Source organism: Lepisosteus oculatus, chromosome 10 (assembly GCF_040954835.1).
Source record: "Lepisosteus oculatus isolate fLepOcu1 chromosome 10, fLepOcu1.hap2, whole genome shotgun sequence".
Classification (NCBI taxonomy): Eukaryota; Metazoa; Chordata; class Actinopteri; order Semionotiformes; family Lepisosteidae; genus Lepisosteus; species Lepisosteus oculatus.
The window spans coordinates 12,462,344-12,476,045 of NC_090705.1; the positions used below are offsets into that span (position 1 = coordinate 12,462,344).

General features: G+C 37.1%; 1 protein-coding gene across 7 annotated transcripts in view; it reads left to right on the forward strand.

The window, feature by feature from the left end:
• Positions 1–13,702, forward strand: part of LOC102697438 (MTSS I-BAR domain containing 1) — a 71,126-nt gene that overhangs the window by 43,813 nt on the left and 13,611 nt on the right. For all 7 annotated transcript variants that reach the window (XM_015357662.2, XM_015357665.2, XM_015357664.2 and 4 more), the window contains exons 4-8: positions 3,429–3,513; positions 6,702–6,793; positions 7,445–7,519; positions 12,134–12,291; positions 12,854–12,961. In XM_015357662.2, coding sequence (XP_015213148.2) covers positions 3,429–3,513; positions 6,702–6,793; positions 7,445–7,519; positions 12,134–12,291; positions 12,854–12,961 — 518 coding nt within the window. The remainder of the gene's footprint in view (positions 1–3,428; positions 3,514–6,701; positions 6,794–7,444; positions 7,520–12,133; positions 12,292–12,853; positions 12,962–13,702) is intronic.

Below are 13,702 nucleotides of genomic sequence, written 5' to 3' on the forward strand. Positions count from 1 at the left end.
CCTTTACATTGACTGTTCTTGGTCTCACAACTATCAAGATGTCAAAACAGCTCTGTCATTCTGTTATTTCATAGAGCGATACAGCTTGTCTACATATACTACTAATCATGTAACCATGTGCCAGGGTAGTTTTAGATAACTCAGTGTTGTGTTTAACCTTTCAAAAGCTAAATACATTATTCTTATTTAGAAGTTCTTTCCATACATTTTTGTATGGAAACTGTAGAAACCTATGCTGTTTCTTTTCAGGAAAAAAAAATCTTTTTGCTAAGGAACGCATTTTATAAATACAAATTGTACTGTGTAATGACATCTTCCTTTGTTCATGTTGTCTGCTCTGTGAGTTGATGCCTACCATATCCTAACTCCTTTCTCTCTCTTCTTGTTCCTGTGTTAAAAAGACTTATGAGATGCATTGATTTTTCCAACTGTTTTTGTGAAAGAGCACAGCTGTATTATGTAGTTACTGCTGCCAAGATCGTGCACAGAGCGGGGGGTCATGTTTTTCCTATTCACAGAGCCAGCGCAGGACAAGAAGAAGAGTTTGGGAGGGGGTGGGGGGTAAGGAATAGGCAAATAATTTTTTTCCCCTCAAGAATAATCATTAACTAGGAGCACACAGGGCATTTGTCACCCACTGGGGGACTGGAAGTCATTCCTTGATGATATTTAATCACTCTCCTGAAACATGAGGAAAGATTTATCCCAGCCACAGGACCATGGAGATAATTCTCACTCGTGCACTCTGTACTTAAGCAGTCTGGTGTAATAGATGTAATCTATGGAAACTTCAAAGGTAGGTTATTTTCCCTTTACTGGGAAAGGGAAGTGTTTGTGATGTAAGCTTCACCCCCTGATGAATCAGGATTTTAGAGAAAATTACCTTTCCTGTAACTCGAGGTGGACTTGGTTAACACCCCCCCCCCCATAGTTATAATAACTTAAATTAATTTAAAGTTTGCTGTACTTTATTATACAGTGTATTTTAAGATACAAAAATGGTAAGGAAATGAATAGGACATATATTTGGGTGGGGTGGGAGATCTGGGTGTCGGAGACATCACCTTTCTTTATTGAGGAAGGTATTTTCTCTGAAGCTCTGCCTGTCTAGAATTGGTATGTTTTTAATTGGATATCTTCCCTTTCCTGAAGGAATCAAAGTCTTCTGCCAAAGTTTTTGGCATGTGGTGAAATTGTAGAATACCAAACTTCCATGAAAAAGGGCAAGAACAAGAATACCTTAATATTCAAGCAGATGTTCAACAAAGCAGACTGGGAGTAAAATTAAATAATGTACAAACATGTTATAAATACTTAAACATTGTTTTTACAGTCCTGTTAGAGCTATTTGCTATCATAATAGGGTGAGGTTAATAGGTTTTTTTAAAGCACTAAAAGGATAAATGAGTTAGATTCTCCCAAAACAAAATTCTGCAAAATACTACTTCTTTGATCTTAATCCTTCAATGGGAATGGCAGTAGTAGAATACTACAATGTGGGACAATTTGTATTCTGATTTATTTTAGTGTAACCTTTATCTGTACCTTAATTTCTCAAAACTAAATTCATACTGACCATTTTCCTCCATCGCCAGCTTCAGAATTGAATGCTGCACTTTATCCTGCCCTTATGATTTGGCAGTGAAGTGAGCGTGGTTATTTAGTCTTACGTAATCTGAACGCGAATTCTGTTGCTTTTCATGATGTGCACTTTCAGCTTTCCAGCAGAGTATTCTCCACCTGCACCCCCCTCACCCCCCCTTGCCCGGATGCCCCTCATGGCCGTTTGCGGGTAGTCTGTAGGTTTAGTGGGGCAGGAACGGGACCGGCCTGCTGATGAGGCGTGGGGGGTGCATGGACAATGGTGCTCAACAGAGTTCTTGTCATCAGAACAGTGCAGCAGTCTGTGCAGCCAAGGGTCCTGCGACAGTTTTCATAATGAGGACTCCGGCTTTTTGTTAAGGTGTTCCTTAAAGAATTTTTCAAGCATTTTTTTAGCGTTTGCCCCCTCCCCCCCAAAACATGAGGTCATTGGTCGAATTTCTTTCACATTTAAACTTTGAATTCACAGAGACGTGGCTGCATTCTTTTCTCTTATTGCATGTTCCCGCTTATTGCAGGTCTTAGAAATGACATACTGTAGGTGAAATTGAAGTTGTTGCTGAAATTCATGGTGTTTTGTGAAATAGACAATTTAAAAAATAAAGCTTGACTTTTTTAGGGGCTATTTTTATTTGAAAGTGGCTATCCTCTCTTATACTGTAAATACAGACTCTTCTTAAAAAACAGCTTTGGCAGTTAAGGTTTGGGCAAACTGTGTTTACAGCAGCTATAGAAAAGTATTTATCTCCTCTGGTATTTTTCACATTTTTTTCTTACATCATTGAATCAAAATGAATTTATTTGGCAGTTCTTATCACTGATCAACACAAAATACTCTAAGCTAAAAATAATTATAAAACAACTCTACAGCTTGTTAATTAATTATAAATTAAAGCAGACAAAAGTTGATTACATACTGTAAGTATCCCCCCAATTTTAATAATTGGTAGAAGCACCTTAAGCTGCATTAACAGCTGAGTCTATTTAGGTATCTTATTTTTATCCTCGAGGTGCAGAATTAGTATTTTGATCATTTAAAAAACTTGTACAGTAAAAAGAAAAACATGATAAACTATGAAGTAGTGTGCTGGTAAATCATGCCCAAGCAATGGATTAAAACTGCTGCTTAATTGTGAAATTTTCCACATCAAGGTTGGAACACAGAGATATCTAAGACTTGAATCTAATTTTGAACTACAAGTGTTAGGTATGCACATGTAGTTACTGCTACTTTCAACTCCTGTTGAGGATGATTGATGTATTGAATAATTTGATGCAATATTGAGGGATTAATTTGCAAGAGTAGCATGTAATGAAAACTCTGTTTTCCTGATGATCCTATGTTCATACAGTATACAACCTTCCAGAAGCTCCAGGATAAATGATTAATAAATGCATACTTATGATAGATATATATTAAGATATATATATTTTTTTAATAACCTCATAAATCACCAACTCTTTAAGCACTTAGTTGAGACAGTGACCAAAGGAAATTTGTGTCTCTATTATCTCTTTAGGACAAGCCAACATTTAAAATAATTCTGTTGTCATTCTGTATTTTAGTTTTCTGTTAAACATTCACGTCAACAGTTTGTATTTTTTGTTTAGATATTTCATAGTTAATAAGTTAAGAATAACTCCAGTTAAAGGTTCAGTAAAGAACATCCCAAGTGCACTCAGTACTTTAAATATATACCTTCACCTACAGGTAGACCTTCCTAAATACTTTGTAGGCATGAACATTATTTAATTTCCAAACAGAAGTCCAGATACTGTAGATTGTTTCTGAACTGTTTCTGACCAGTCTTTTTTTCTTTCTTCAGGGGGCACAAGAGACATTGGATCTGCTCTCACAAGGATGTGCATGAGACACAGAAGTATCGAAGCCAAGCTTCGCCAGTTCTCTGCGTAAGTCTGGTGTTACCACGCTAACCATAAATATTGCCAAAACTAGCTGGAAAAAAGTAGTAATTTTATTTGAATAAATTCGCTGGAAAAAAGATTGTAGATTGTTTTTTGAGTGCACTAGGCAATGTACAGTATAACACAATTGTATATAAATACAAAATAAATTATATATTATAAAAAATATAAATTAAATATAATATGATTTAACACAACTAAAATTTTAGTTGGGTGTAACATTAAAAGTGCATGCGCTATACTGTGTGGGAGCTATATAAGGATTCAGATAAGTTTGCTTGTTGAAAATTGTCTGCTGTGGCTATAGATCTGAAAATCAATTGTAAAAGACTGGCTATCACTGCTGCACTTTACAGTAATCATGTTTCTATTTATCCACTTCTGAATTTCACACTTCTAATGGAAGTGATCTTCTGTTGAAGTGCAATGTTTGGTAGATACACAGAGTGATGCTTCTTTGTATGTCGGCTATTATCACTTTTTTGAATAGGAGGATATTGAGTTTGCAATATGCTGTACATAATAATATTGGAACAACAGACAGTCTGTTGGTTTCCATTTCTTGCACAATCAAGAGTGTGTTTGCAGGTACACCCTTTCAATACCATTCCTCAGGCCTGCAGTGGGTTGCATTTTTCATTACATAGTGAACTGAGTATTATTACAGTATTTACATTATCTTGACCACACAGACTTGCAATAGGCCTGCTTTCATTAAAAACATTAAAGGGCTGAAATTGTTGGTTCAATGTTTAAGATTTTCATTTTATATGGTAAAGTATTACCAATTTCCCATAGCATGCATTGACTCCTGGCTGTACTTTTTACATATAAAACTTCAGTGGTCTTTTGGAATTGAACTTCAGGCAGCTAATTGTACCACTTCTTGAAATGTATCCTTTTTTTGGCACAAAATAAATGATGGTATTGTTTATGAGCTCAAAGAGTTCAGTGAATGAAGTGGAAAGCATTTTATGCATTATTTCCTAGCTAAACAACTGTTCTGTAAGATAGTTTCAAAGTTGCATTTAATTATTCTTGGGATGTCTATAGGTATAGAGTAGAACTAAGCTGTATCTTTAGTCATCTCAGGTTTAGGCTGAGAGATGATTATGCACTTTAAATAATAGTTTTGTTTATCTTTCCATTTACCTATGGGTTGATTACCCTCATCCTAGGTACCTGGATTTATAATAGAAAACTTTGAAGTTTTAATTAATTTTAATTAATCATTAGATATTTCTTGACAGACGCCTTTAGATTGTTAAGAATGTCATGATGTCATTTGAAGGCTGTCAGAGATAACTTCATTATGCAGACACTGAATGCATTTTAGCCTCTGGTCAGCCTTGTACACCGAAGATATTTTTATGTCAGTATTGAAGCACTTTGATGTAACAAATACTAAAAAGAGTTCTGTCTCACTTAATAAACTGATAGCTTGTATGTGAGTGCATAATCCCTAGATTATTTATTTCTCTGGAGTAGGGGCTTTCATAGTCGTTTCCCAGGGTTTGTAGTTCCATATTTCAGGATCATGTTACATCTCCATGCATACCCAGAGCTACGGAGAACCCCTCTGCTCTATCTTGGTGACTCAAATCTTATGTACAGTAGTCCATAGGGGAGTTTGTCACTGGTTCTTTTAAGTAGTTCTTGTAGTCCTTAGTCTCTTTCTAATTTGACATTGAAAGTTCTTGTGGATTTGTCAAGCTGTGCTACACATTGCAGTTTCTGGATTGATGACCAGTGTTGTAATTTTTTGTGTCCTCATAAAATTGGAGCAGCTATATAAAAAGAGGGATACGTCTTTCAAAAACACAAGTGTCTCTTTGAAAACAAAACTTTTCTACAAATTCACAGCTTGATGTGTGTCTGTGGCTCGTCATTTGGCCTCTTCTTTCTCTGCTCCATTATCTTGTGTAGTCATACTGTATGAAACATTCTGTATAGCTCTCAACTTCCTGGTTTTAAATGTCACCTGACTAATTGATTTCCATCGATTAGTCAGGAGACTGAAGATGACAGATCTCTCCCCATTGCTTTATGTGAAATATAGCACAGACACAAGTCTCCATCTTATCTGAACCTGCTGTCCTTTCTCAATATATATCACATTACACAGAGAACACGAAGAGATACAGGGTTATGTTATAACTATTGAACTTGTTTGAAATCCATATTATTGTTTATTGATGGTAATTCAGGTGTAAGGTGAAAAAAACAATACCATACAAATATCCTTAAGATGAAAAAAGTACAGGGAGATGCTCTTACTTAGAATGTAAGAGGTAAAGGACCTCTCTTATGTTGGGATATAACATATTGTGCTGCTCAAAATTACTGGACTTACATCTAATTTGTTTCTGTCAGTACGGTGACAGTGTACATCAAGAGATTGTGACCACCCTGTCAAATTCCTAGAAAGTGTGTATTCAGACACAGCCTAATTTTAGCCGTGGTGTCAAACTTCATTCTGCCAGTTGTTGTCCAGGGTGCCGTCCTACACTGAAGTCAGTGGGTATGAGTGCTAGGGTAGACCCCCTCAACCTTCAGATGTCATTAATTAATACCCTCCCACCAGTATTTTTTCTGTATTTATTTCTGGCTCTTCGGGTAGTTCTTCCTAAAATTAAGAAACTAAAATGTTTAGCGTCACTGCTGTGTGGGTGCTGCCACACAGACCCAACGATAAAATCTGGCTTGGTCATCTGTCTGCCAGGTGTTTCAGTTTCCTCATACTGTACCTCGTAAAGAAATGATGGCTAGGTTTTATCGGCGTTTTTAAAATTTTCCCTTTCTCTGTGGCCGCATGATAGTCAGGTGTCCTGTCTAGTTATGTGCCCTCTGCCCCGCCTTGTGCGCTATGCCATCATTTTAGGCTCCAGGCTTGACACAGCAATCACCAGGATAAGTGGTTTACTGATGATAGATGGATGAATGGAAATGAGGCTTTTACATGGTTGAGTTATGCTTGAAGGAACAATTTCTGATCAGGAAACAAAGTATAAAATATGCATGTATCTGACTGCTAATTATGGCGAATTGCCCAAACTTTGGCTTTTAACTAGTAATAGGTGTGAGAAAGCTAACACCTCCCTGATAAATTAAGCCTAATACACTCCCATGACCAGTTGCTAAATTTAAAATAGTAATTTTTCATTTTCCTAAAGGGCTTTCATCGACTGCATGATTAACCCACTTCAGGACCAGATGGAAGAATGGAAGAAGGTGGCCAACATGCTGGATAAGGACCACGCAAAAGGTGGGAGGGTTCTGCTGGCTTGCTGCTTTCTGCTTTCACCACTTTATCTCACATTCCTCTTGTCTCAGCATGTTTACCAGTGGAGTTTAATGCATCACCTCCTGCCTTTTTCTTAACCTTTAAAAAAAGAGCTTTCTTTGCATAGAAACCCTGGCTAATATCCAATGAAAGCTGTCCCTCGCTACCTGTTAGGTGTTGAAGTGCTGAATTAACTCTGCAGTCTTATTTTAGACATATGAAATGCTTCTTGAGTTGTGGAAAAAGAGTGGTTGGTATTATAACTTGGTGCTAGTTTCTTGACTAATCCAACCTTTCTTCTTATGTTAGTTGTAGTGTTTTAAGCATTTGTATATAGTCTGTATTATTCATGTATGTTCATTTCACATTATCTGTTTAACCTTTTTGCTGAACCACATACAGTAGATGCATATCTTAGAAATGGTGTAAGATGAAGATTTGTTGTTTTCCTTATTATACTTCTTACATAAGTTTACATTACTGAATGCCAGGAATTCTTTGAACAAGGTGTCTGTAAAAGGTGCCAAATCTACCACTGGTAAGTGTTTCTAGTTCTAGTTTGAGATCCTAAAATGATGAAAATGAGACAGTTCACACTCATCATTTTTATTTGTTCTACCTCATCCTCTATAGAATACAAGAAAGCACGTCAGGAGATCAAAAAGAAATCCTCAGACACCTTAAAGCTCCAGAAGAAGGCAAAGAAAGGTATTTTTCTCAGATAACCGTTTCCTGGTGGTGTGGGCGGTTTTGCGTCAGCTCTGCGTATCTGGTGTGGTTTGAATCAAAGTGATCTAAATAATTCCTTTCCCTGGAACCTTTCTGTTATGTAACAAGTCTTGTACATGTTTGTTTGATGTGGTTCTTGATCATTTGATTTGAATGCCATTAAATAACATATAGATTGAATAACAGCACAAGAAAATGCTTAAAAGGTTTTTGTGAATATGCCGAACAATTGGTGTGTTTTTGTATTATCTAAAGAGGAGCACCAATCCACTGAACATCTGATGTTTATTGTTTAAGCTTTTATTGTTTCCAATTTCTTTAATATTTGAATTTCCACTTACACATCCAGAGACAGAAGTCATAACAAGTTGTCATTTCTAAGGAGGAGCACCCTGAAAAACATCCTTTTGTGGTTTCCATTTTATGACCCCCAGTGTCTCTCTAGTTCATAATTAGAGGCGTTATTATAATAACCTGAATTTCTGCTCCTTTATTGACTGCCTGTGAGTAAAAACAGCAATACCTTGGAAGCTAATTTAAATATAACACACCTTTTTTTGGAGATATTTGATTTGGAGGTGTAGTATTTTGGTGCCTTTGTATCTATTCTCTGTTCTAATTTAGCAACAAAAATGTACATTATATTTCTGAAATTAGAAGAAATTTTCTTTTTATTGTACACAAGGAAGTCCCATCATTTCTGTTGGAAATGCAAGGCACTTTATTTAAGATTCCTCAAAGGTGAATACAATTTTTAATGTATTGAAGAATACAGAAGTCTTAAGTATTATCAGATATTTTTCAGTGCTTCAATATAGTAAGAAAGAAATTTGAGACTGTTGTGCTTCTCAATGTTTTGGCATTGATCCAGGTTAAAAACCTGTAAAACAGTATTGTGGGTGTGGGGAAACTAAACTTTTACTAGCAGCTACTTTGAATTTTGTTTCATAATTACTTATACACTCACCTGCACAAAACACAATCCCCACATTTCCCCCTTCTGTTTTCACCCATATTCTACTTTTCCATGTGGTACTTAGAAGTAACTGCCTACAATTATGCCATTAGATTGGATGTTTAAGCAAAGGGGAAAATAATGAATCCTAACATACTTTATAGGTGGATAGATTGCAGTATGTCTTACAGTTCTGGTTTAAGACACACCTTGATTTTATACCCTCATTTTGAGAACAAGAAACCCACAAATAAATTATCATTTAGTATAATGTATGTTACATTAGAGAGCTCATTATACCTCATTTTAAGCTAGCACAGATGTATTTCTAAAACATGCTTTGATATAAATGATAGAATTTTCATTAATCTTATAATAAATCTTATTCTGTGGTGCTTAACATTAGTATTGTACAATCATCCTAATTATTTGAAAATCATAGAATTGTAATTCTATGTTTATTGTTATAAACAGTTTAGAAGAATGAAAGTAATTTTCAATCTTGCCATACTTTATTTACAGTACATAAGTACATGAGATTTTTTAGATGTCCATACATGAGCCAAAAATGCTAAACTAAATTAGTGTGGCAGGAAAGTGACTGAAATATTTTCCTCTCTGTGCCAATGTCCATCCTGTTATTCCCTTATGCGCCTCTTCTTGCAAGCTGAAGCTCAGGATAAGTGAAAGATCCCTGCTCCCTGTTGGAGCCCCAGTGTACTTTGTTGTACTTTGTAGTCTGTGTATTCCACTGTTTTCCAGTTAGATTTTATTTGCCTCTCTTCTCAGTCCAGTGGCTCCTAAGCTAACAACAATCAATAATGATGTAGAAAATGCCAATTTTCAATGTCTTGCTCCAGATTTGAAATATTTTTTTAAAATAATACCTTTGTAACATTCACTTGTAAAGCTTTTCTCGGATGTGTTCATAACCCCTCATGCTTTAATTTGTTAATTTTCATAATGAAATAAGATATATAAGCCATATGTCACTACAAATTTGTAACCTTCAAAATGTACTCTATTATATACTCCCTTAAAAGCTACCACTGTGGTTTTATTGTAGTAATAGGGAATTTTTTATTTGTGTTTGTCTTCTAGCTGTTCATCATTCAAGGAGGCAAATGAGAATAGTGTTCAGCCCGTAGCTTTTTTGTGTGCCTTGAAGATGATAAAAAACTTGTCCCATTCTTTTTGTTGACTTTGTATGGACGGGTGCATATTTAAATCTAACTACACCTACAAAACTTTCGTGAGAAGCCTAAATGGTTTTGCAAGCATGTGACATCACTGTTCCTTGTGGACACTGCAAAGGAAAGCACTGTCTTGTCTGCATGACAAAGTGTCTTTCTCTTATCACAAGAGATGGGATTGGAGCATTAGAGGAAAGTAATTGTCTTATAAGTGAGAAACAGAGTTTCAGTAAAAAGTCAGCAGAACCAAGACTGGACAGCTAGCAGTAGCACTTGGAAAACCCTGGGTCCTGAGGGAGTCCATCTCACACTCTAGTCAAGAAAGATTTCTGACAGTGGTGGCATAAATTCTTTTCAGGAAGACAAAGCCTCCTGATGACCATCTGTTGTTTTCTTTTCACTGGAAAGAAAAATGTTACATCAATCTCTGATGCAATAGGAAGTGAATTATGGTAGGATGAACAAGCTTGTGTAAATGAGAATGAGCTTTTTGGCTTTCATCCACTAGACATTAAGACATAAGCTAAATCTTGAACTGTACAAGCAGAGAGAGCTACTGATTAAACCCAAAGTATGTGGGTTTCTTATAACAGGACACATATAATAAAACTGGCTGTTAATATTTTATGCTTTCTGAAGCAGAACTTGTGGTTCATTTGATGCTCAGAAACATAAATTTATGCACTGGACTTCACCTTGTTAAACTCCTTTGTGCTGAACTGCAATTGTTGTGCATATTTAGAGAGGACCTCTCTTCATATTCTTAAATGTCCACAGTGCTTTGACAGATCACACAATGTGTGATCACATTGTGTGGGATGTTCAGTCTACTCCCACACAAATTGTTAAAACCCATGAGCCTATGTCTCTGTATACTGCAGCAATGTTTGAATTCAGCTGAATATTTGGCTGTGCATACACAGCAACTGTGAAGCTGGTGAAATAAAATTGCTGTCAAGCAAGAACACACTAGAATAATCATGTAAAATAAATCCTGTTAAAAGCAATTCAGATTTTCAGTCATTATGACATTGCAGTCCAGTAAGTCTTTGAAGTATTTGTGACATGAAGAAAATTTCAGATTTGTTGTTAACAGTGGGATAGTCATCTTTCTAAAATTATAAGCACTGTATTTTGGGGAAAAATGGTACAGAGCACTGTAGCACTATGAGGAATTACTGATAAGACAGCGTCTTTAGAGCAGTGCAGGTGATAGCTCCTTGAAAATCTCTATTAACCACGACAAAAGTGTTTTTATAATCAAGCATAAGATAATTGCCACCATAAAAGAATCAAATAATGCACAGCCTCAAGGGCTGCTTTTAAGTGAATAGCATCCACTCTTAAAAATCTTAAATTTAAAAGCACCATCCTCATAAACAGTTACTATATTTAAAATGTATTTACTTTAGCTTCTTAGATTGAAAACTGAACTAAATTCTATGTGATCATGAGTAATTGGGTAAATGTGCAAAATGTCAACCTGTTCTCCTAAAATAGTGCCTGAATTCCAAATGCTAACTTCTGTGGTTTATAAATAAAAAGCCCTTGCTGTTTTTACTTAACAGAGTCAACCTTCTCTTCAGAAGACAAGTCTTATGTGAAGTTAAACAAGTACACAAACAAGCTGTGGAACATGAGTTTTGCAAAAGTGTATCAATGACTAAGATTTAAAAAATATAACTTCTTGCAAAAGGGAATAGCATAAAACAGAAACTGAAAAATAACTTTGTGGAAATTCCTGTTTTGTCAAAAGACTTAGCAAGGTCCTGAAGTTACTTAGTAATACAGTACAGCATTGTTTTAAGGTAGCTTCAAATACCAGCTTCATTCCATACAGCAAGCATTCAATACCTTATTTTAACTATTCTAAATACTGTTTCACAATAGCCAACTATCTTATTTTTTCCATTTGCTACCTAGCACATACTTTGGAACAAAAGCTGCAGACGTGAATCATAATGTAGACAGTACCTCAGTTCATAGTGCAAGATTTTGCATTCCAGACGTAAAATAAATTACTGGATAATGTAATGTGTGTGTGTTTGCAAATAAACTTTATTGACAAAAAAGAAAAGCTAGTTCTGAACTATGGAATGAGTTGAATGTTACCATTTTTAAGTGAAGACAACAGGCAGTTGCACATTCATTGTGTTCATTATACCGATGTGTACAAGAACATGTTTTGTGAAAGATGCAGATTAATTGAACTGATCTTGCTGTTGCATTTTTCGTGAACCACCATAATGAAGAATAGATGTTTATTAGAGTGGTATAAAAGACCCTTTGCTGAATTTCACAGAGCAGTGTGAACTTGCGCTTTGTCAAGTAATCAGAAACCTGTTTCACAGTGGGAGTTTTTTTCCCCCCAGTTTTCCTACCGTGGGTGCTGTGTTTTGACTTGTGAAGCTGGTGTCCTTACGCAACTCTCGTTTGCTTTTCCAGGGAGAGGGGATATCCAGCCCCAGCTGGATAGCGCCATGCAAGATGTGAACGACAAGTACCTGCTGTTGGAGGAGACAGAGAAGCAGGCCGTGAGGAAAGCACTCATTGAGGAGCGGGCACGCTTCTGTGCCTTTGTCTCCATGCTCCGTCCCGTCGTGGTGAGCCCACTCCCTCTGTCGTAGTATCAATACATTGGTCCCACACATCAGATTGATACTATTCCACTTACCTATGTAAAGAGGGAATGTTAACATGGGCAAAAAGTGAAACCCGGGAATCATGAGTAAATGCTTAATACTCACATATTCAGTACATCGGAACATGAGAAAGGTTAGAAACAAAAACAGGCCATTCCGCCCATCATCTAGCCCCTTTGGTTGTGAGTATCAATTGATCCAAGCAGCCAATCCTTAAAGGAAGCTCAAGTATCGGCTCCAGTCACGTGGTTTCTTCTATACTCCCACACCCTTGGGGTGAAGAAGTGCCTCTGGTTCTCTCTTTTAAATGCTCCTCCAGGTAGTTTCCACTTGTCATTTGTGTTTCGCTTTTAATTTTGAAGAAATTCTCTGGGTTTAATTTATGAACAGCGAAACATGAAACTGTGGACACCTGAGACCTGCGTTCTTTTCTGATGCACAATTGCTATTTAAATTCTGCTTAGAACCCCTGATTTCTCTTTACTTGTATTAATGTTATCATTGTGGTGCTGTTGTGCTGCAGGAGGAGGAGATCTCAATGCTGGGAGAGATTACTCACCTGCAGACCATTTCTGATGACCTGAAGGCGCTGACCATGGACCCCCACAAACTGCCTCCGGCCAGCGAGCAGGTCTGCGCTCACAGTGACCTCAGCACAGCTGGAGGGGTTTGCCTTCTGTTTTATGAGGAGAGGAGGTTCCCAGAATGCAGGCTTTAGCACAGCATAGACCACAGGATGCAGCCTAGATTCAACCACAGCTGGCCCAGTTACAGCAGAACTTTGTGCATGCCTTTCCCTTCAGAGACGCATCTAAAACAAAACCTCTTTATACAACCAGTCTGTACATTATGTGAAAGAAGCCATGAAAAATGGTGGAAATATCGTCTTTGTGTGGCAGCATCACTCTGCAGGGCAGGAGGGGCCTGCACAGCGTTATCAGAACAAAGGTGCAGCCAGGAAGACGTAGTGGGGGCTGCGTTAATCAGTGTGACGAGACTTTAGTGTGAAGCAGCAGGGTTTAGTGCACCTCACTGCACATTGTCGCCCCCTCGGCACTAAACTCGGACAGGGTCAGATTAAGATTTGTCTTTTAGATGTAGTTTATCCCACCAGTAAATCTGCAAAAGATATAAAGCTGACTCTATTTCAGTGTAATGAAGGCCAAATCTTCAGTCATCCTTATATAATTATTTAATTATTTATAATAATAATTGATTACACTTATATAGCACTTTTCTGGACACCCCACTCAAAGCGCTTTATAGGTAATGGGGACTCCCCTCCACCACCACCAATGTGCAGCCCCACCTGGATGATGCAACGGCAGCTACAGTGCGCCAGAACGCTCCCCACACATCAGCTGTCAGTGGG